Source organism: Hyposmocoma kahamanoa, unplaced genomic scaffold (assembly GCF_003589595.1).
Source record: "Hyposmocoma kahamanoa isolate Upper Pololo Valley unplaced genomic scaffold, ASM358959v1 102, whole genome shotgun sequence".
Taxonomy (NCBI): domain Eukaryota; kingdom Metazoa; phylum Arthropoda; class Insecta; order Lepidoptera; family Cosmopterigidae; genus Hyposmocoma; species Hyposmocoma kahamanoa.
The window spans coordinates 2494374-2517840 of NW_020653337.1; the positions used below are offsets into that span (position 1 = coordinate 2494374).

General features: G+C 36.2%; 1 protein-coding gene across 1 annotated transcript in view; it reads left to right on the top strand.

The window, feature by feature from the left end:
• The window catches only part of LOC113236424 (dual specificity tyrosine-phosphorylation-regulated kinase 2), a 146919-nt gene that overhangs the window by 116156 nt on the left and 7296 nt on the right, over positions 1 to 23467 (top strand). The window contains exons 8-9 of the mRNA XM_026472478.1: positions 8691 to 8834; positions 9017 to 9146. Of these exons, the coding sequence (XP_026328263.1) occupies positions 8691 to 8834; positions 9017 to 9146 (274 nt within the window). The remainder of the gene's footprint in view (positions 1 to 8690; positions 8835 to 9016; positions 9147 to 23467) is intronic.

A 23467-nucleotide genomic window follows, 5' to 3' on the forward strand; every position in this document is an offset into this window, starting at 1 on the left:
ATTCCGATTTGACCTCGAGATACTCTCCCACACGACCAATTTCAATATTCTAGTCTTTATTTCATAGTTGAGTAAATTATACTTGAAATAGTCATATTGATTAGAGACTACTATTCATTCGTAATGCCGTTTCCCCTGAGAACAATGAGTAAGAAATTCAAGGGGTGGCTCTGTGTATAAATAAACATTTAAATTTGTATTATTGTGTAACTTACACTACCTCAGTTCTAATTAAAATTTTTACCGTACTAATACGGTTCACTTTGCTTGGGTCGAGCGGCAGTGTCCCTGACTTTATTTCAAAATAAATTTTTTATCAAACGAAATTAAAGCTGTTTGAAAAATGTATATCGTATACTATACATGTTCTATTTAGTTCACTTGATATATAAAAAAACATTGGTATACAATACATAAAGTACTTATTGAATACAGCGGTTTTCTTGTAAAATTTCGAGGTGAGTTTGTGTTTCAATCAACCAAAGCTATTTGAGGTTGTATACAATAAAATTATAATTAGTTTAGAGAACGGTGTTCTTTTTTACTAATTTTTTTTTATTACTATAGAATAGGCATCGCATTCCGTACTTGTAGATATTTGTTCCCTGAATGATATTACTAATTGGGCTTTTTCAAGCGAGGCAGTATAGGCGTTATATCGACCACAAAATCACTTGCCATCAAGTGAGATGGAGGTCAAATGCGCGTAGAGTCATCGGAGAAGAAGCAGGATAAATTATTTTTTAGATCAAAATGGTTTAGGTTATTTACCACTAAATCACGATCTTCCATAAATGTACGACTCGGAAAAGACGCAGTTCCCGAACGAGAGAGGCAATCAAAATCAAGCTGCAGGAATCTTATTGACAAAAGAGAATCCATTGATACGATAGGAGAAACCAGTCACAAGTGGATTGGTTCTAATTATTTGTCGTAAACATTTATAAATTCTTCATTAGAATTCGAACAGCATAGATATGTAAACTTACTTCCATCTCTGAATATTTAGAAGCGATATCTCTAATGTTAAAGGCGTCCCGTCACTTGATATTATAAAAAAAAAAATATCGTGCAAGATCTGTATGTATAAGAAGATTCACAATCCTTGAAAAACTTTTGCAGTGGCGGACTAGGCCATAAACTTTCTTCCTCGGAGAAGACCCGTACCCAGTAGTGAAACATATAACGGATTGACGATGATCATTGACCTACCAACAGATGATGATATTCACGTAATATACAGAAGACAATAACCGCTCACGCGATGCGCTCCTCCTACCGCAAAATGGCGGCTATTTGGTTTCACAAATTAGAAAAGCATTCAGTTTAAATACAAGTTTTTATAAATAAAAATTATTATTCTGCATTGCTAAATAAATACCCTCCGTACTACCAACAAAAACATCTCAAATAAAATGTAGTAATACACCTAATGAAATTTTTGGTGTACTTGGATAAATATGATAATATTCCGTTTGAGTAGTTCTAACGTTTACCATGAAATTACTCCTTAAAGTATAGTTTATAAACATTTATATTCAGGGTAAACTTAAAAAACGCTACTTACGGCATGTTTTCAATAAATAAACACCGAAATCACCAGCCCAAACAACACACACACGAATCACACGATTGTCGTGATATATTTTTGAAGTTGTTTATTTTTTTAAATGACAGACCCAGGCATTAAAAACTTTATGGTTTGCTAGAGTAGTTACCGAAGTAGCAATTAATATTAGTTTTTTTACATGTTATAACTTCGATATCAGATAAATCGGTAAAAAATCATCACCGGCACCTCTAGGTGTGGTATGCCTCTACGGCTGCATGTATCGCGTGAGCGGATAAAAGAAAGAATATCTTAAATATAATAAACAAATTAGTTATCTGTTTCATAACATTTTATATAATACTTATGTCATGTTAAAGCTACAAATAGGTACCACATATTAAGAACTTGGGTCATAATTTTCTCAAAGATGGCGCTACGGCAAAAAGTCGTTAAAAACTAAAAGAAACACATGGAAATATTCGTGAGGTCCGTTGGTTCGATCCGTGGCTTAGTGGGCATAGCGTCTGACACAGTTTGGTAGGAAACGTTGGTTCGAATCTAGTCGTATAAGTGTATCTTTGTTTAATAATGATACCAAACTAGTGGAGTAACTTCACAAAAAATAATAGAATATCACATCTTAACATTCAAGAGACACCATTGACTTACAAATAAATGGACGACGGGTCTAATACAAAAACCACGAAAAAAAATGTCCCAAGTCAACCTATTTAAACGTAGTGACATGTAAAGGAATATGAAAAAGCTAAAACGTTGAATTTAAATTGTAATGTCATCGCAGTACTGTCTAATTTTACTTGCTTCGCTGTCAGTCGAACAAACGAAGACTAAAGCGTGAATGACGCTCTGTATACGATTTTAACGTCCTATACGTTCGGACACTTTTTAGCGCGGACCCGACGTCCATATAATTGTAAGTCAATGAGAGACACTTTACAACTTAATGATGGTTTCTTCACTGATGTTGTCAATAGCACTTACAAGTTAAACTTTGTCCCTTTCACATCACATTTTGGTAATAATTCCCAATTGTCATTACCAAACGTAGGAGTCTAAAACAAATAAGCCTTCGACAAAAACATAAATAAGTGAAAGGTTCGCTCAAGTTACGGCTTTTCACAACTTGTCAAACAGATGTGTTGTAACTTCGTTTGGAAATACCTCTTGAAGACAATTGGTGCTTTTCAGTGTTGAAGGGTAGACATTTCAAGATCGTAAGTCGGTATAAAAGATACGCAATAAATGCTGCAAAGGTGGAGGACAAATTATTTAGCAAAACAGAGGGTCGATACAGAACCTTACGATAACTCTGCTGTCGACTGATTCGATTAGATATTGTACGATTTTTTTTTTATTAATAATCGAATCGAATGTCAAACTGTCGTATTCGGAACCGAACCGAAATGACGTCACACCCGTGACGTGACGACGTACGATTACTCGAATTTCTCGACCGGCAAAGGCTCACAAAAATTATTCAGAACATAGTTATCGAATAAAAGTTATCGAACCTATCTGTCATGTCCTATTGTTTACAAAGCAAGAATGTATTAGGGAAATCTCTTATTATTTTAAATAAAGTCTGGATTTTGTTCAATTTTACTAATTTATTTTAATGCCAGGCTAATGCATTCCTATATTTTAGGCCTTTAAAGTCTTAAAAATGTATATAAAAGGATTTTAATTTTTCTTGTAATCTATTTCACCGACTAACTCCGTAAACGCTGTTGGATAACGATTGAATAGCTCGGAAAGCGTCCTTCGATTCGAGAACGATATCCAAACGAAAAATCGGTTAAAATATCGAAGAGTTCTGAATCGGGGACCTATGTGAATCGTGTTATACTTATCCTTTGCCACTGGTACCTAAATATATAAAGATATAAATGATTAACCTACACTAAATAACTTAAATCTAGGCACAGATTACTTAATAGTCACTACTAGGGCAACATGAAGATGAAAGAAATTGTTTTTTCGCAACAGGATACACGAGGTTCTCCCAGTCGGTCCATTAATTTTAGGGTAAACACAATTCAAAATTGGTACTTATATGAATTAATGACATCATTCTCATTACACACACTCACGACGATCTTGCGCTAGTCTAGAAGTCCGCCGCGGCGACTTGAAGATGTCGTCTACCCATTTCGCTGCAGGACATTCCACGTTTTTTTAAGTGACGGGCTCTATTCGTCCAGGATTTGCTCGACCCTTTCATTTATTATTATAAAAAAAACCTTTGCCGCTGATACCTATAAACATAAAGACATAAATGATTAACCTACAATAAAAGAACTTAATAACTAGACTAGGGCCGCATTAGATATATGAAATTGGATTTTCGCGACACGAAGTACTTACCAGTTCTTGGGACTCCGAGTCGGTCCGTTAATTTAGGGTAAACACAATTCAAAGTTATTACCTACTTACATGAATTAATGACATCATAATCATCATATACACCCACTACGATCTTGCGCTAGTCTCACCCATGTACGGCCGGCGACTAGCCGGTGTCGTCACCCATTTCGCTGCTGGACATTCCACGTTGTTTTTTTAGATACAAAGTGACAGGACGAACAAGTCGTGCGCCTGGTGGTAAGCGACACGCCTGTCCATAGTAGTTACAGTGCCACTCAGAGTAATAAATCGAAAAAACCTGAGGGACATTGCCACTGCGACACACGTTGACATGTCCCATGTGCCTGTAATTTCACCAGCCCTCTTAACCCTTCAAAAGCGGAGCGCAATAATGCTCTCTTTACTGTTTAGCGGCAGAAATAGGTGAGGTGGCAGTACTTCTCTGGACAAACTCTTTCTTTTACCACTTCTTGATCATTATTCGGTTGTAGCTTTTTCCCATCTGTCAATACGATTTGCAATATCTCCTGTCCAACTCCATTTTAGCTTCGTTATACGGACTTTAGTTTGTCTTCGTATTTCAGAATTCGGAACTCATATACATACATATCAATAACACCTTTTCTCATCGGTGTAGGCAGAGACGACAACCGTCCACTTGTTACGATATTAACACACGTCTTTCGCCTCATCAACTTGCATTAGTGCTTTCTTTAGGACGTCATTGGTTTGGTTATATAGTAAGTTCGCCTTGGTCGGCCTCTTTACTTCGGAACTCGATCGTTTATTGCCAAGCATGACATGCTCCTTGGATCTCTGTGCAATTTTCTTTCTGTACACAGCTTTCTGTGGCTTTGGCACTGTAAGTCGTAGCATCATTGTGAACTTTTATTATGAATGAATGACGTCATTGGGTGAAATTTTAGAAATGCGACGTAAAATTACAAAACGTAATTTTTTGTAATACGTTTATTGGTCAATATGCAAATGTATAATAGACAGCTGAAGCTTATGTAACAAAATGCAAAATAGCTTTCAGATTTGATGATATTGCACGGCTAATTTGAATAGTGGGCCATAGCAAAAAACACAAACTATGAAATTTGTTTGTTGACATTTATATCTTACGTTATTTACGTTTAACGAGTGGGCGAGTGTGCCAAGCAGGTATAGGTAATAAAATAAGCTAGTTCATTAATTCAAATCTCAATAATTATCTTGTATTATGAAAGAAAACTGAATGAGTCATCTTTATTTGCCAAAGGTAATAAGAAACTATACAGATAGGTAGAAAGAAAAAGAAAGAACACATAGAAAATAGAATTAATGATGATATTGTAGTAAGAGAGAAAGACAGTTGAAAAAGTTAATATACTTCAGCTTATTGACTTATGCGCAAATGGTATGGAATACGGGATTATTCAATAGGAAATTTAATATTTTTTTAGAGGACTAACATCGATTGGGGTCATATTTGTCCTTTCATCTACATGTGGAAAACCAGGGACTCTAAGTAGCACTGGACTGAAGTAAATGAAGCGTTGAGGAGAGCCAAGTGGATGATTGTCAATTAAATTTGATTGATAGTAGCATATCAACTGCCTCCGTGGCCGGACGGTTACCACGCCGGACTGCCACGCGAGGTCCCAGATTCGATTCCCGGGTCGGGAGAAATATGTGTATGGCCTATATTTATTTTTCTCGTGAGTTTGAGTGTAATTTGTGGTTGTCTATGTGTCTCCATGGCACCCGCGATACAGGGTTTCCCTAGTGCGGGGCTATGTTGAGTGTGTGCGTTATTATTATCATTCATCATCAACTTACACGAATCTACTACTGGACATAAGCCTCCCCCTGAGCAACTCTCCCGGTCCAATAATTAGTGATAAAATAATTGGTTTATAATTCCTTGACTACCCTTTCTCTTTACTGGTAGTACTATGGAAAAATTATCTCCTGCATTACGACTACTTCAGCTAGTTTTAATGGATCTGGAAAAGGCAGCAGAAAATGACATTTGGAACATTTAAAGACACTTATGAATAAAAAGTTGAATTTCATATCACAACGATAAAAGCTCATTTTTAACCGACTTAAAAAAAGGAGGAGGTTCTCAATTCGACTGTATGTTTTTTTTGTATGTATGTTACGCAATAACTCCGGTATTTGTGAACCGATTTTCATGATTCTTTTTTGTTGGAAAGGGGGTACTTCCATAGTGGTCCCATTTCATGTTGAAGGAAATCATCCACCTCTAATTGTAACTGTTCATGCATGAAGATTCATTTTTATAAATAGCGCCTAAATTTTCTTAAGGAGCAATTATTTTAATGGTTGATTTTCTATTTCTCCAATTTAAGGCGTTTTTCTCTTAATATACTTTGAGTAGTGAGAACCGATTTTTATTATATCCAGTGTCAAGTCCTGTATAGTGGCGAATTTAAGGATATTTCAATAAAACTTAGCAAATAGACGTAATTCCACGAACTTTTGAGGTCGGTTTTTTTAGTACTCTGTACTGAGATTATCTTAAGTGTGTTTGACGACTTAGGTGGCACAAGGGCACTGTGGGCGCTGGATGGTCTCAAGTTCGATAGGTCTATTCCCGGAATTGGTGTGGTTGTCTAGTACATTATTATTATTGTGTTTCAAGTAAATGGTATTTATTTATTGATAGGCTGCATTAACAATGGTGTAACATTAATAATCCGCCTTAGTCACTCCGGTCTGTGGTCACTACCGAACATATTTACTTGCATATGACCTTTTTAGTCAGTTTATTGTGTTTACTAACCTTAAAGAACTATTTCTACTCGAAAAGTTTTTGTATTTAATTTTTACTGTCATCTCTTTGGAAAAGTTGATCCAAATTGACCATTCTCGGCATTGACTTACAATTATATGGACGTCGGGTCCGCGCTAAAAAGTGTCCGAACTTATAGGGCGTTAAAATCGTATACAGAGCGCCATTCACGCTTTAGTCTTCGTTTGTTCGACTGACAGCGAAGCAAGCAAAATTAGACAGTACGGCGATGACATTACAATTTAAATTCAACGTTTTAGCTTTTTTATATTCCTTTACATGTCACTACGTTTAAATAGGTTGACTTGGGACATTTTTTTCGTGGTTTTTGTATTAGACCCGTCGTTCATTTATTTGTAAGTCAATGATTCGCGGTTATTATATTTCAAGACAATGTACATAATTTAATACTATTTTAATTAAATTTTTATTGAATTGATATTCAATTATTTTTTGTGAAATTACTCCACTAGTTTGTTATAATTATTAATACAAAGATCGAACACTCAGAAAAAATTCCTTCGATCCGGTCGGATTCGAACCGACGTCTTCTTGCATACCGTGCCAGACGCTATACCAACTAAGCCACGGAACGAACCAACGGACCTCACGAATTTCTCTATGTGCTTGCGTCGTGTCTTTGTACTTGGTCTTTCAACGACTTTTTAGTCGTAGCGCCATCTATGAGAAATCTTTGACAGATTTATCACCCAGTTAGTACCTTTACAGCTACCAGTCCTGGCGAGAGATGTCGCTATTCACTGTATTAATTAAATTTTTATTGAATTGATATTCAATTATTTTTTTGTGAAATTTTTTTTAAATTTTTGTATTTAATTTTTACTATCATCTCTTTGGAAAAGTTGATCCAAATTGACCATTCTCGGTTATTATATTTCAAGACAATGTAATTGAATACTATTTTTTATACGAGAATAAGTGCGCATTTGAATTCCATATCATTTGAACGAAAGTGACTCACTCTCGCCTTAAAAACATCCAAGTTATGCGATTCGGGGAATAGATCCGCAGTCAGGGAATTCCACTCCCTAGCCATATAAATGTGGAAACGATACGTTTCGTGCGAATCCTGGGAATATCTAGATTCCCGACGATGGAAAGGGGAAGGCGTAATTAAATCTTGCAATCCCATCGCACACTCTCCGAGATATACCTATCCTGCAAAATACCGACGGCGGCGGCGGTGTTAATTAGTCAGAAAACACTAACACGAATAACACCAAAGTATGAAAAAGACTATTCGTACAGGTTAATTTAAAAGATCATTGACTGGCTGATAATTTCCGATTCTCACCTGTTTTCAAATGTTACGCAAACACGGTAGAAAGCAGAGAGAAAGGTGTTCAACGGATATCGGTACACTCGTAAGAATCCAGTTTTCATGCGAGCTTCTTAAATTGTTTTTTGACACTTTTTGATCCAAAATAAACAGATTGAAATAATTCCAAAAGAACTTATGCAATATTTCAAGCAGGTATATAGTGGTGTACTAGATTAAATGCACGTAATAATTTTATAACAGTCTAATCTAATCACCTTTACAATAAAACTATGAATTTGAAATGCTATAAGTAAGCTCTTATTACCACAACGCTGTTGCACAACTTTTATTTTGCAATCTAAGTTCCAGGTGACAGGTATTCAATAATATATTAAGTAAGTATTGTCAAATCAAAGCCTTGAATATTACTTATGCCATACAGCGGTCTGGGGTACTTAGAGCTTCTTATGAATTTGTAAATCTATTATTGAATTATAAGTGAAGGAGACTGCGTCGCGTTTCCATAATTTTACAAAAGTAATCGTTACTCAATTCTGTTGAATTATTTATGGCGCTGAATAACATTTACGATTGTATTAGAAGATGCTTATAATACTTAAATGGTTACGAGTCACTTATTTATGCATAGTATAACTTTATGACCCTAGGATGCATCCTTGCGGAACTCCATACGGGTTATCCATTGTTCCCGGGAGAGAACGAAGCGGAGCAGTTGGCTTGCATCATGGAGCTACTCGGGCCTCCACCTCCAGACCTACTTATTCATGCCACCAGAAAAAGACTGTTCTTCGGTAATGACATATGATCGATATCATCAAATGCACATAATAAATCAATTTAATTAGATTAAAAATTATTAGATCTTTTCTTCGTGTTAAAATTATTACTGCAGCAACAAGAACTATTGGCATAACTGAATAATTAACTTTTAAATGAATAATTGTAACAATAAACTATTTTTACGACTCTGCAGACTCCAAAGGCTCACCACGAACAGTAACCAACTCCAAAGGCAGGAAGAGAAGGCCAGGCTCCAGAACGCTGTCGGCAGCTGTAAGGGCTGAAGATCCTGCATTTTTACACTTCCTTAGCAGATGTTTAGAGTAAGTCCAATATTTTTTATCTATCTTGGCAACTGCTTAATTTCTACAAAGGTAACATTTCAAGAAACACTGTGTGCACAAAGAACATTGCATTGATTATCTACAAATTTTATATCACTATTTCATAATAAACAAGTCACTAATGTTAAAGATAGCATCTCTGCCAAGTTAAATCAACCTGTTGCAAACAATTTAAGTACAAATGTTAATTATTGTGTAATGTATTTACGAATGGCAATAAATTGTTCACCCGGAAACGTTAACCGGCTACCCGAGATGCGTTCGCCTATGCGTTGTGAACAGTGGGTTATGCGTGGTCATTGTTGGCCGGTTTTAGGATGAGTCCGTATTATTGTCACTGTGGCGCTATTAATCAGTCATGGATGCAATGCATCGAAGATAAACAGATACACACTTACATCGCTAAAATCTTCTTATCGTATCGATGGCATGTACTATAATGCTTGTCATCGTGGTGAAGTAAGATTAATCGCTAATATGATACAGATACTTATCAAATAGAAAAGTATGAACATAAAAATTTTGATGACAACGAGTCTGTGAAATAGCGCCGTCTCAGTATATGCAGTATATAAGTATCTTAAGCTGCTAGTTTTCAAACAGAATTGGCGAGAGAGACTAAATGTAAAAGTTATTTGTAAGCAAAAATTAAGAAATGTCTAACGGCACTAATACAATAACCAAAATTATGGTACTTAAAAGTTCACTTTCGTAATTTCTTCTGGAACATAATTTACTCATAATTAATGAGCGTCCATTTGGCTAATGGATAATTAGCCAACTATGCTCAATTTCTGGATAAATGTCTCTTTAATAAATAAGGAATTAACAAGTCACTAAATTCAATCGAAGTAAATAAGCTAGTGCAAATGCACTGCAATCTAGCTACAATGTTCTTAGGTGCGCATTCCTTTTAAAGGTGTACATTATAATACCAAAGTATATTAATATCACGTAACTGGACTAGAGTTCTCTATACAGAAACTGTGTTCTGCATTGAGAGAGATTGAGAGGTATCGCAAATGCCTATAGGCAACGACTGTTTCCACCATGTGGGCTATCACACTGTTCGCGCAATTGTACACTATTACAAAAAAACAGGGGCGCTAATACCTCCAGCTGGCCCTGCAACACGGAATTAAGGTTTACTAGTTCACGTAACCTGTGAACTCTACAAGTTACGATTACGTTTCAATGGAGGCTTGGGTGGGAGTGTTGACCTACGTGAACACTAGTTTGACCTGCAGGTGGAATGTGGTCGCGATTAACTCTATTCTCAAATAAAAGGGTGGGGCTGATAATTTGAGCGGTGAATGGATGAGTACAAAGACTAAGACTAATACTAAGTAAAAATAACTAATATTAATTGCTATTTCGGTAACTACTCTAGCAAACCATAAAGTTTTTAACGCCTGGGTCTGTCATTTAAAAAAATAAACAACTTCAAAAATACGGATTTCGGTGTTTATTTATTGAAACATACCGTAAGTAGCGTTTTTTTAGTTTACCCTGAATATAAATGTTTATAAACTATACTTTAAGGAGTAATTTCATGGTAAACGTTAGAACCACTCAAACGGAATATTATCATATTTATCCAAGTACACCAAAAATTTCATTAATGCTTTTTAAGTGCAGGATTTGCGGTGTATTACTGCATTTTATTTGAGATGTTTTTGTTGGTAGAACGGAGGGTATTTATTTAGCAATGCAGAATAATAATTTTTATTTATAAAAACTTGTATTTAAACTGAATGCTTTTCTAATTTGCGAAACCAAATAGCCGCCATTTTGCGGTAGGAGGAGCGCATCGCGTGAGCGGATACCAAGTAACGGGACGAACAAGTCCTGCGCCTGGTGGCTGGTCCATAACAGCTGTAGTACCGCTCAGAGCTTTGAATCACAAAAGTGTGAGAGACTCGGCCACTGCGCCAGTCGCCCTGAGTCTTAACGTTGACAAGTCCTATGTGCCTGTATTCTCACCAGGACCCCTACCCTTCAAAACCGGGAGCAGTAATGCTCACATTACTTAACGATGATTGGTATCCTATCTTATACTATTGCTTTTACATTAAAGTTTAAGGGCGACCTTGACTAGTGTTTTTTGGGTTCTCCTGTAAAATTTTGTCTGAAGCACTTACTAGGTTTTGATATGGGGCAGCCGTTCTATTATACAGCTTATTTGATTTAATATAGTGTACGTTTTTAGATTAACGGTGTCACTAATTTGCAATATGTAAGGTTAATATGAAGCTATTCTGTCATAATGCATCATGATAACATCACAAGTTATCAGTTATCATCAAGTTATCTTCAGTAATTTCGTTTGTTGAATCTTTGAACCTTTCTCCTGAAAAGCTGTTAGTTAATTAGTTACAATTATTAATATAAAGATCGAACACTCAGAAAAAATTCCTTCGATCCGGTCGGATTCGAACCGACGTCTTCTTGCATACCGTGCCAGACGTTATACCAACTAAGCCACGGAACGAACCAACGGACCTCACGAATTTTTACTATGTGCTTGTGTCGTGTCTTTGTATTTGGTTTTTCAACGATTTTTTAGTCGTAGCGCCATCTATGAGAAATCTATGAAAGATTTATCACCCAGTTAGTACCTTTACAGCTACCAGTTCTGGCGAGAGATGTCGCTATTCACTGTATTTTAAATTTAGTTATATAGTTAGTAAGTAACTTTTATTTATTATTCATCATATTTCAGAGTTTTTATTTTGTTTTACTATATATTATATTTTTTTAAACCCACACTTTATATTCAAATTTGATATGTTTTTGGATTGCCAATGTCGTTGTATAATGACCATTTTCTGTTGAAAGTGCGATAGCCCTTATAACTTAAACTGGTTTATTTCCATATTGATTAGATAATTTTCATTTATTATTAGAAAAACCATGAGAAATGGTTACACATAAATATTGTAATGTATTCTGTGAATTAATAAGAATTGTTGGCAATAGAACTCTTGCATAGAGGAGACATTATAGGGGAATTTTCAAATTATGTAACGCTACTTCTTCTTATCGTATCGACGGTAGACATTGTAATGCATCATGCTAAAATGATTTACCAAGCTGCGTAATGTATTCGGCGATTGTTGCCCAGGATGCACCAGATTTACAAGGAAAAAATGAGTCTGCTTTCTCGACAAATCGTACCTATCGTAGGTTGCTGATGTTTTGAACATTCTACGTTTGATTTAATTCGACGCATAGATAAACACTTTATTCACTGATATCACACAAATATTTTATGTATTTGTACTACAGAAAAAGTGTGTTAGGATATTGATAAGTATAGAACAGAGAGAATCCTGTAGACCTCTCTTTCAAAGATTAGGCATATTAACTTTAACAGGTATGTATATATTTATGTCGTGCAAATTTATTAGAAACCATCCCACTTTGTTTACTCCGAAAATTGAATTACACGTAACAATAGAAACCTACATCAACTAGGTACATGTACGATTTTCTAAATTGAAATTAGTTTGTTCTGGACCGCAAATTATGGTAACAAAAATTTACAATCACATACCAATTTATGTAAAAGAAATTCAAGAATTTAAAATTTTCTCCAAACGTCTAAAAGAATTCCTCATAAATAAAACTTATTATTGTATTAAAGAATTTTTCAATGACAAAATATAATTTATAACGTAATTAATTTGTTTGTTCTCAATTTATCTTATGCATGTATATTTTTTAATGATTTATTTAATATGATCACAATTTTATTGCTTTATATATAATGAGTAAGTGTCCTCATTACTTTGTTGTGCCCTTACAGGGTGTCACAAACAGTTCGTCCAGGGAAGTACTGCCACTTTACCTATTTCTAGCCACTCCGGGTACACAGTACGCTCCTTACTTTCCAGATAGGTACCGGAGCTGTAGTCACTCTCACTTCCCGTTGCGCATTCCACAACTAACAGTTGCAACAACGCAAAAAATTTACAGTCTAATTGAGAACCTACTGCTTTGTGAAGTTCGTTAAAATACTACATTATTTTATTTTATTGCATATATTTATTTTGGTATTTTTACTGGTGTTCCATTAAATGTGCCGGTGTGTGCATATCTATTTATTTAACAAAGTATATTATTGCGTAGTATATTTGTTACGCAAAATAATTTTCAAACATTAAGGTATCATTGCACTATATTCCATAACATATTTCCGCTTAGGTTGAGGTAAGTAAAAAACAACCTAAAACTAGATCATAAGCAAAAATTGGACAAGTAAAACATGTAAACGTGGAACAAAACTGGTTTTTTATACTTGCTTTCTACAAATGGATAACAGTTACGTAATATAGAAATCTTACGCATCTTCGAAGTAGGTACAGGAAATTCACAATCGGCATTTCTTGTCGGCAACCTCTTTAGTTAGCGATGCACTAGGCGGAATATACGCGGCAAATTTTCAGCTCAATGGCGTTTAGACGAAATAAAACTACTACTAAATTATTTAGATACGCACTTACATAAATCTTGAAACCTAAATTGTAATTTTTTTACGATACCACGGGACGAACAAGTCGTGGTGGCAAACAAGCGGTGGTAAGCGACACGCTTGTCTATAACAGTTGCAGTACTGCCGCTCAGAATTTTACATCCCAAAGATTTGTGAGTACTGCCCTACCTTTTTTATTTCTGCCGCCAAGCAGTATGTAAGCCAATGTGAGCATTATTGCATTCCGGTTTTGAAGGGTGCTGGTGAAATTACAGGCACATGGGACTTGTCAACTTATGTCTCAGGGTGACGGGCGCAAGGGCAGTGTCCCTCAGTTCTTTGCGATTTAAAGCTCTGAGTGATACTGCAAGTGCTATGTGTAGGTGTGTCGCTTAACACTTGCTCGTTCCGTTACTTATATATGTAAACGTTTATCGCAGATCTTAAAGCAGTTTGTAAGTGTGTGTTCAGTTTAAAATCCGTTACATGGTTGTGATAGAAAAGAGAATACCTGTTGGATACGTGATTTGAAACGTAAGTGTAAGGCCGATCGGCTTGAGAATACAACGTTGCGCCTTGTTATTTTGGCACGAGATCTTTTGTCAGCTAGCCAGGAGAGCCATTTATCAGCGACGCCCTTTGGCTTTCTGCGTGTCATGGTAACAAGATGTTAAAGACTGTGTGATGCTTAAAAAGCCGACCGCATTGGCTGCCCAGGTTGCTTTTACGAGTAATCATTGAGTATATAGTCAAGAGAGAAGAGTGACGTCGGTCAGAAACAACCCTGTACACTGGCTGATCTGGGGTCAGAACCTGAACTGAGAAGGTTCCTGTGCACGCACAGATTATAGGCCCTGCTCGTATACTCTAAATCACTACAATCAAAACTAATGTAGAAAGTTAGGGGGCTGTGCTTTTTTGTACGTCACGCGATTTTACAACATTAGTGAACATTGACTTACAGTTATAACGTCGGGTCCGCGCTAAAAAGTGCCCGAACTTATAGGGCGTTAAAATCGTATACAGAGCGTCATTCACGCTGTAGTCTTCGTTTGTTCGACTGACAGCGAAGCAAGCAAAATTAGACAGTACTGCGATGACATTACAATTTAAATTCAACGTTTTAGCTTTTTCATATTTCTTTACATGTCACTACGTTTAAATAGGTTGACTTGGGACATTTTTTTCGTGGTTTTTGTATTAGACCCGTCGTCCATTTATTTGTAAGTCAATGTTAGTGAATCAATTTCGATGATTCTTTTTTTAGGAAAGGGGGTATCTCAGTAGTGATACCATTAAAATTTAAAGAAAATATTCCATCTCGAAGCGTGGCACATTAGCCAATTGGATTTCACCCACTTTCCGTTAACCGAATTGAATAAAACATATCAAATACGGACACATACATTTTATTAAATTATTTTTATTTTGTTCAAAGTTCTGGTCGGTTGCTTTATTTATTATTTAAGGTTCATTTTTGAAAATAAAGTAATTTTTTCATTTATATATTTTAATTTCCTCTTTTCACATTTCGTTTCGTGCAAATTTCGTACACTTTAGTCGAAAAAGTTATTTTATATATTCAAGTTTGATTTTAAATATTTTTAAAAGATGAAGTGCTTCTTCTAGTTTTAGTATTTTTTGAATCATTGCCTAAAAGCTAAATTCTTGGCAAGGGTTTCTCCTTTACGAGGTAGGGTAGCCATCATCACACATATTACTTTCTAATTAATATTTTTATTAAGTAAATATTATTATTTTAACTATCATTGGTGGGAAAAACCTGAAATATCTAAACAAATCACTTATTCACTCACTGACAATAGATTTTTGTCATCCAAGTACTTCTCAAACAAACCTTCTAAATAGCGAATTTTCAGGAATCTTATTACACATTGCCCCTTCGTCTTGTTTTGTCGAATAAATGACAAAAACTAGCAACATTTCGTGCTAAATTTCTTTGACCCAGTAAGCAGTCACCCCTATGCTCCTATCCCAGCCCCATTTGCAACTTTGCCCCTTAAATGATCATGTGACTATGTGAAACCAATAACAGCTAGTTTAGTTTCATTCCTCGCATCAAAGTTATGTCTATTACTAATTTTCATAAAAACTGCACACATTGAACGTTTTGTCATGTTTTGAACTGGTTATTAAAACAGAAGTTGTTATTTTTTTAAATTTTATAATTCGAATCATATAACATCTTGTCTCATAATTCATAATCGTGTCATCAACACGTTTCTCGACGACTGTCAGTGAAAGCAGTTATTATTAGCCTGCATTATGTCATCTAAACAAAACGCAATATTTTGTAACTGCTTTACCTTACAAACCTGTTTCTTACTCACGATTTCGTTGGGAAACACTTTTATTGATAATAATCCAAGAAACAGTACCATATTTTATTCAAACACTCGTGCTTTGTCGGTAAAAGTCTTAGCAATTGTAGTAAAGCTGGCGTGAAACAGTTGCGCGGTTTAAACTGCTCTTGAACAGCATGTAAGCTGCTAATTTGCAGTCTTTTTTTAGATACCAAGTGACGGGATGGACAGTTGTGCGTCTGAAGGTAAGCGACACGCCTATCTATGGTAGTTGCGGTGACACTCAGAGCTTTAAATTGCAAAGATCCGAGAGGCAAGGTGGTAGCAGAGACAATATATGTAGAAATGGTAATTTTTCTATATGAGATCTCCAAGACCATGAAAATCATTTCTAAAAGTGAGTGAATGACAATGAAGAATATAATACTTATTATCACGACTAAGAGATTTGAACTCATTGATTTACAATTATATGGACGTCGGGTCCGCGCTAAAAAGTGTCCGAACTTATAGGGCGTTAAAATCGTATACAGAGCGTCATTCACGCTCTAGTCTTCGTTTGTTCGACTGACAGCGAAGCAAGCAAAATTAGACAGTACTGCGATGACATTACAATTTAAATTCAACGTTTTAGCTTTTTCATATTCCTTGACATGTCACTACGTTTAAATAGGTTGACTTGGGACATTTTTTTCGTGGTTTTTGTATTAGACCCGTCGTCCATTTATTTGTAAGTCAATGTTTTAACTTGATTTATTTATTTACTCCTAAGTTCAGTGATGATATATCGCTTGGGGAACAAAAGTGGAAATTTATGGTTTTTGATTAAAAAAAAAATTGTGTAAAAGACGCATATCAAAAGCCAACTTAAAACGATATGTAGTTAGCTTTTAAAACTAAACATTCAAATTAAACAGCCAAAAATAAAAAAAAAATTATTTCATCAATAAGAAAAAGTCGCAATGCAACTGTTGTAAACAGGAGGCACACGACTTGTTCGTCCCATCTCTTGATATTACAAAAAAAAACTTCCATAACACAAGTGTTTTATGTTTTATTGTATGTCAGAATGTTCTACCACTGTGATATTAAATTATTTATTTTTTTGTGAAATTACTTCAGAAATAGTTTGTTATAATTATTCACTTCGATCCGGTTGGATTGCTTCGACGACGTTGGTTCGGATCCAACCAAATTGAAGTGATTTTTTTTAATGTTCGGTCTTTGTTTAATAATTATAACAAGTGTTTTAGTTACTTTGTTTGGAAACAGAGCAACGTATGTGATATTGTTTAATATTTATTCTTATTATTTGCCAAATGAAGCGGACTTTAAATCATTCTAGGCTCTATAGACTATAGTGCGCTCTATTTCCTGATACAAACCTATTTGAAAAGATTACTACTACCTACTTGACTTAATTATGGCCTTAACTCTTTCCTTGCCCAGTTATGGACTTATAACGGTTGGCAATGATGTATGAAAAGATTACAATCATTAACGGTTTTAATGTACAGTCGTTACACTCATTAATTTTATAATTACCGGCGTTTTATACAAAGGAACTTCCTAATATCGCAGCACTAATGACAGAGAGACACAAAATAGTGTGAACACACGGAGAAAGTCTCGCCGCGACTATAACGTTCAAATTATACGTTAATGGCTTCTTGTTAATCATTCACAGACGATAAACAATTGCTTGACAATGTAGAGGTAATAGATACAGCAGAATGTTAAAATGTCATTTAATTTGTTTGAAAACTATTCTGTATGATTCTGCGCTCCGATTGGCAAGCGCAGATTCGAAACAATCGACGGGTGTCGTCAATTGTTTCTCTTCAAATCGACCAGTTTAACTTGAGTTTTGCTAATAATGGACGATAATTTAAAAATACCTATTTTAATATTTAATTACCGATGAAATGTGATTCCGTTGGTTTTCTAATTAGATGTTTTGCTGTTTTTCTCACACCACCAAATGGAACAGCCCCATATTTAGAGATATTATCTCTATTACAATACCTACAGAATATTTTTGGAATATACGGAGACGTACACACAGGTTAGTTGTTGACGCTGTATTATTTCAGCTTTTTAATTTGTGACTTCAGTGCAAATGAGACTTGATATTTAAAATTGATAAAAGGCCCATTTCCCTGATGTATTGCAAGGGATAGATGGCCCTTATGTCGTCTCTATTTCTGGTTATATACTCGATGTAACTATTATACAGGGTTATTTATAAAATACCATTAACCTCACGGGACTATTATTAACATGACAAACAACAACTTTTCTTCCCTGACGTTATAGGAAACGTAATAAATTTACGCTAACCCGTACTTACCTACCAGTACGCGTACTAACGGGTGACAGAGGTAAACTAAATTTGATATTCAAGATAGAGTTTATTTGGTAATTTGATGCCGGGTGTAGAACAGTCCCATATCTTTCTACATAAGTTTTGTTTATAGTACGCCTCCCTATCAACCTCTTGGTTTTGCGGGAAGGGCACTATGACCTGTGCGAGCGAACCCGCATAGGGACCCTCTAAGTCAGGTCCTAACCCCGGACCAGTACTTTTGCACGGACTTCATCCGCTTCTTTGTAAAGTGCCATAGGTGAGCCGCCTCGGGTGCACGTAGAACACTTTCCGTCGCGCTCCGTACGACTAACGGTTGCCAGCGCTGAGCCGCCGACTCTAAGTCGATTATCAAATTTTCTCATTGTTGGGGGAGCTGTAAGGCAAACTCACTTCCCGACGCCGAATGAACGACGTCTCTTCAGTTCGGTGTCTAGCTCATCCGCTACAAGCTCTCCGGGTTAGTGCCGGAGATACCAAGTAGCAGTGTCTTGCGACAATGTCGGGATATAGCTACCGACTTTAATATAATAATAACGCACACACTCAACATAGCCCCGAACTAGGGAAACCTTGTGTCGCGGGTGCCATGGACACACACATAGACAACCACAAATCACACCCAAACTCACGAGAGAAACAAATGCAGGTCATACAAATATTTCTCCCGGCCCGGGAAGAACCTGGGACCTCTGCGTGGCAGTTCGGCATGGTAACCGTTCGGTCACGGAGGTAGTTAAAGACTTAAAGGGCAACTCACGTGCCCCGTGCGCCTCCTAGCTTCAGACTCTCAACTAGACTGCTACTAAGCCACGCGGGATGAACGCCCCGCCACACACCACCGGGGCAGACGAACATGTTCGTCCCTGCAGCTAACCACAAACCACAAAGAGGAGGGCTTGGCCCGGACACCCGCCGTACCCTGGTCTTGCCGTTGAGTCCGTAGTCTCTCCGGAAAACCCTATCTCTCGGTTCGGTAGATAGGGACTCACGGGCCGGGTATATCCCCCTAGACGACACGTAGCGGAAGTCCCATACACCTGATCCAAGTAGGATGCGGTACTGTGTGCAACGGCTAGTATGAACCAGGGTTGTTGCTGATGCGGGTTTTTACACGTCAGCGGACGCTGATGCGGATGCTAATTTTCTACCCTAACTAAACTGAATTTTTAACTTGGACATCATACTATGTAAACTAGTCTAGCAGTAGCTACATCGGTAAGCTCACGTATTCTACAGACTGCGTATGCAGCAGAGCTTATCTGCTGGCTGAGGAAGATACATATGGCAATCAAGAATTTTTTATCGACACTAAGCAATAGGCATTATAAATATTCACTTAATAGGTGATCAAAACCCTAAATTAACTAAATATTAGATAGAAACAGACTAAATCTTATATAACCGGGTTATTACAATTAGTATAAATGCACATGTCTGTCGAGACAAAGTAATTTGTCAGAATACTGTGCGCGACAAGTCCCGCGGCAGGTCACGAGCGCATTTAGCATTGTTGACCTCGTCGGTGAAAGTGCTTGTGCGCTGCAGGGCCACGGAAAGACGTGCACACAGGATGTGAGGTAATTACGATTTCCTTAAGAGTCGATCATATCGAATTCATATTTTTCCCGTACTAATACGGTTCATTTTGCTTGGGTCGAGTGGCAGGGACACTGGCTTTATTTCATAATTAATTTTTTTACAAACGAAATTCAGTTGACATAAAAAAATCTTTGGTATATGTAACGTACCTATTGAATACAGCGGTTTTCTTGTAAAGTATGTGGTTTTTTTCTATCGTGAAAATTTTTGGGAAATGTATTTTCACACCATTTACCATATATCCTCAATTTACTATATATTTTTCCGAAGTGATTTATTTAACACTTTCACTGGTTAGCCGAATCAATCAAAGCCATTTGAGGTTGTATACACTTTTAAGCATACGCAGAGAAGAGAGATGAATGTGACTTTAGATAACACACACATTATGTGATCATACGTCAAAAGTGCTTTTATCACATGGAAGCATAAAAATAATACTAACTTACATGAGACAAATTTCGTACACGTGAAATTTTACAACTCTCCTGTTAATGCATAAAAATGTTATTGACTGTGTGGAATATTTAAAGTTGTCATTTTGCATAATACCGGCCTTATTACACAAAGTGTACGGATTATAGACAAAACAGTTTTCTTTGTGGAGCTACCAAGTCTTTGAACAGTTTACTTACTAATCTTGGTCTCAATGTTGACATATTCAATTGTAATTTTAGTGCGCTAAAACGTGAGCTCACACACATTCTACAATTAAGTGAAATGTCTGTGAGTTCACGCTTTATTGAACAATAATTCATGACTGTTCACGCAGGTGTTGGGTTATTTTCTTTATGTAAGTGCTTATTGTTAACACATACTTTATTATTATTTATTAGACTTAATTACTATTAATTGTTGTTCGTTATAATTGAGTGTTCGTATTTGATTTATCTGGCACTATAGCTGTATCTCCGTGTAGTAAAATTCCTATAAATACGTTAGGCATTGAACTGACAACGAGGGTTAGGCTTGTAATGTAGACTATTTTTATAATGATATAATAACAACAACAATCGTTTAGAATTCTCCTTGAAATCATGTAGAAAACAAAGTAAACAAAAGTTTCAGTAGATTTAAAATGAATAATCATCAGTGGCATCCCTTGGAACACTTATCAAACGCTTCGCAATAATTTTCACGCAGTAAGATACATTCAAACGGGATTTAAAACCGCTTTCTATGACAATCATAATTCTAGACGCCCTATTGATCAAGATGGTTGGAACGAGTCCAATAACAGACGCATATAAATCGGTGAAAGTGCAGTAGAGGCATGCATTCGTCGGATGCACATACAGGTACCAGGTTAACCAAAGCAAGAACATCTTATATTTTAGACAGATATGTGCAGCGAATGAACAGTTTGCTACTCAACTTTCTGAAATAATATTTACGTCATAAGGCCCAGAGCCTTGATATTGATAGTGTGAAGTCGTCAGGGTTTGCAGTCAGCGTAGGGGTCCCTCAAGGGTATATTCTAGGTCCAATTCTGTTTTTAGTTGATATTATTAATAATAATAATCATTTATTTCGAACTCTGAATCCATAGTGTTAGTAACAATTGGGAAGATACATTTTAATATTTATTATGAAATGATGAAATTCCCCTGCAGAACGGCGCGAGGCTATGCGACTGGCTTAACTACCTTACTTACCTAGCCCTGTGGAAGGTATTGAACGTGATAACAGTATTATTTGCTAATGATATGTCCATAATATTGAAAGTTAAAAAAGTTAATATGCAATAACGATTTGAAAAATGCTATTGCAAAGATAGTAAGATTCGTTTACAGTTAAGCTGCTTTTTAATGAGTAAAAAATAAATTGCGTAAAATGTACTATTACAAACATTATATTATGTCATGGGTTAGCAAATTTGAAAAGTAATTTGCTAAATGTATGAGATAATTTAAATTTTGAACGAGGATGTTAAATGCGAATTTATATCGTGTGGAGATGATTATAGAGCATCATAAATTGAGCGGTAGAATGGCAAGGTAACTTTGTACACGCCAATTATCTGTCACGATATGACGAAAAAATATGTGCAAACTTAATTTTGTTTCATATTCATATGTTTACCTTAGACTATGTCTATGTCGGAAATATTCTCTATTATTACAACTTTAATTATTGTAAACTTAATATTTCCGTATGGTAACATCTGCCGTTCTTCTCTCGGTGTTGGAATAAAGATAGTGTGCGGTGCTATATTTAGTAGCAGTAGAGCTCCTTTTGAAAGCGTTCGTCCAGGGATACTTCCCTGCCTACCTATTTCTGCCGCCAATCAGTAACGTGAGCGTCACTGCGTTCCGGCTTAGAAGGGTAAGGGTGCTGATGAAATCACAGGCACATGGGACTTGTCAACTTATGTCTCAGGGTGACGGGCGCAGTGGCAGTGCCCCTCAGATCTTTGCGATTAAAATCTCTGAGTGGCACTGCAACTGTTATGGATAGGCGTGTCGCTTACCATCAGGTGAACGACTTATTCGTCCCATCACTTGATATTATAAAAAAATATCAAAATTTAATTCAGCGCCTATGCAATCAAAGGCAGCTCCCGAACATTGGTCCTTCGAGCCGGATTTGAACCAGTGACTATAACAATGGATTCGAAGACAGCTGCCGAACACTATATGTATAACAATGTGATGAAAGTAAAGAAACACTTTGCGAAACTGACGCGATAGATTTTTAATTATAATAACACAGGAAATAAAACTAACAAACTGGAATCGACACAATTTTTTCGGATCTAAAATCGCTTATTCTTAGGTAATGGTCATTAAACAACGACCGTTTACTTTACTTTTCTCTATTATTGAGGGTGTGATGTGTACAATTACTTCGATGAAAATAATCATCTTGACAATCAAGACACATTCCGAAATTAAATGTCATTGTCATGTGAAGATGACATCTTTAAGACCATCTAACATTTGAATCTTAATGAGCAATTAAACAAACTTTAGAAAACAAAGGTCAATAGTACATTATTCTTGACTGTATGGTATCACTTTAATTTTGAAATGTGCAACATTGCGAAGTTAATTAACCTTTTGTATTCGGTCTATGAAAGAAGAACAGAAAGAATAAACAGTTATTTACTCTAAAGGAGTCACCACAATTCGTGAAAAGGAAGTGAATTAAGCTGGTCCCTTATAATTAAGAGCGTAAAACACGCGTTGGGTAAGTGAAACGCGCAATGCCTTTTTCGATCCTATAACATGGACAATTTTTTTTCTGACCGGTTCTAGACGATTACGCATCGGTAAGAGTGGGCACTCTCTAATAATACCACGGGAATGAAAAATGCTCTTCACTGTAACCCATTGTGTAAGAAAAATCCAGGATAGCAGCAGACGTGGCTGTAGGCAATGAAATGGCTTCAAAATCTTAAAGAATTATTCAATATGAGTAGCACAGAACTCTTCCGAATTGCTATTTCGCGGGCCCATGACGCCATAATGACGAACGATCTCCAATAGGAGATGGCACACCAAGAAAAATAACTAATGACATCGAAGAAGAAGAA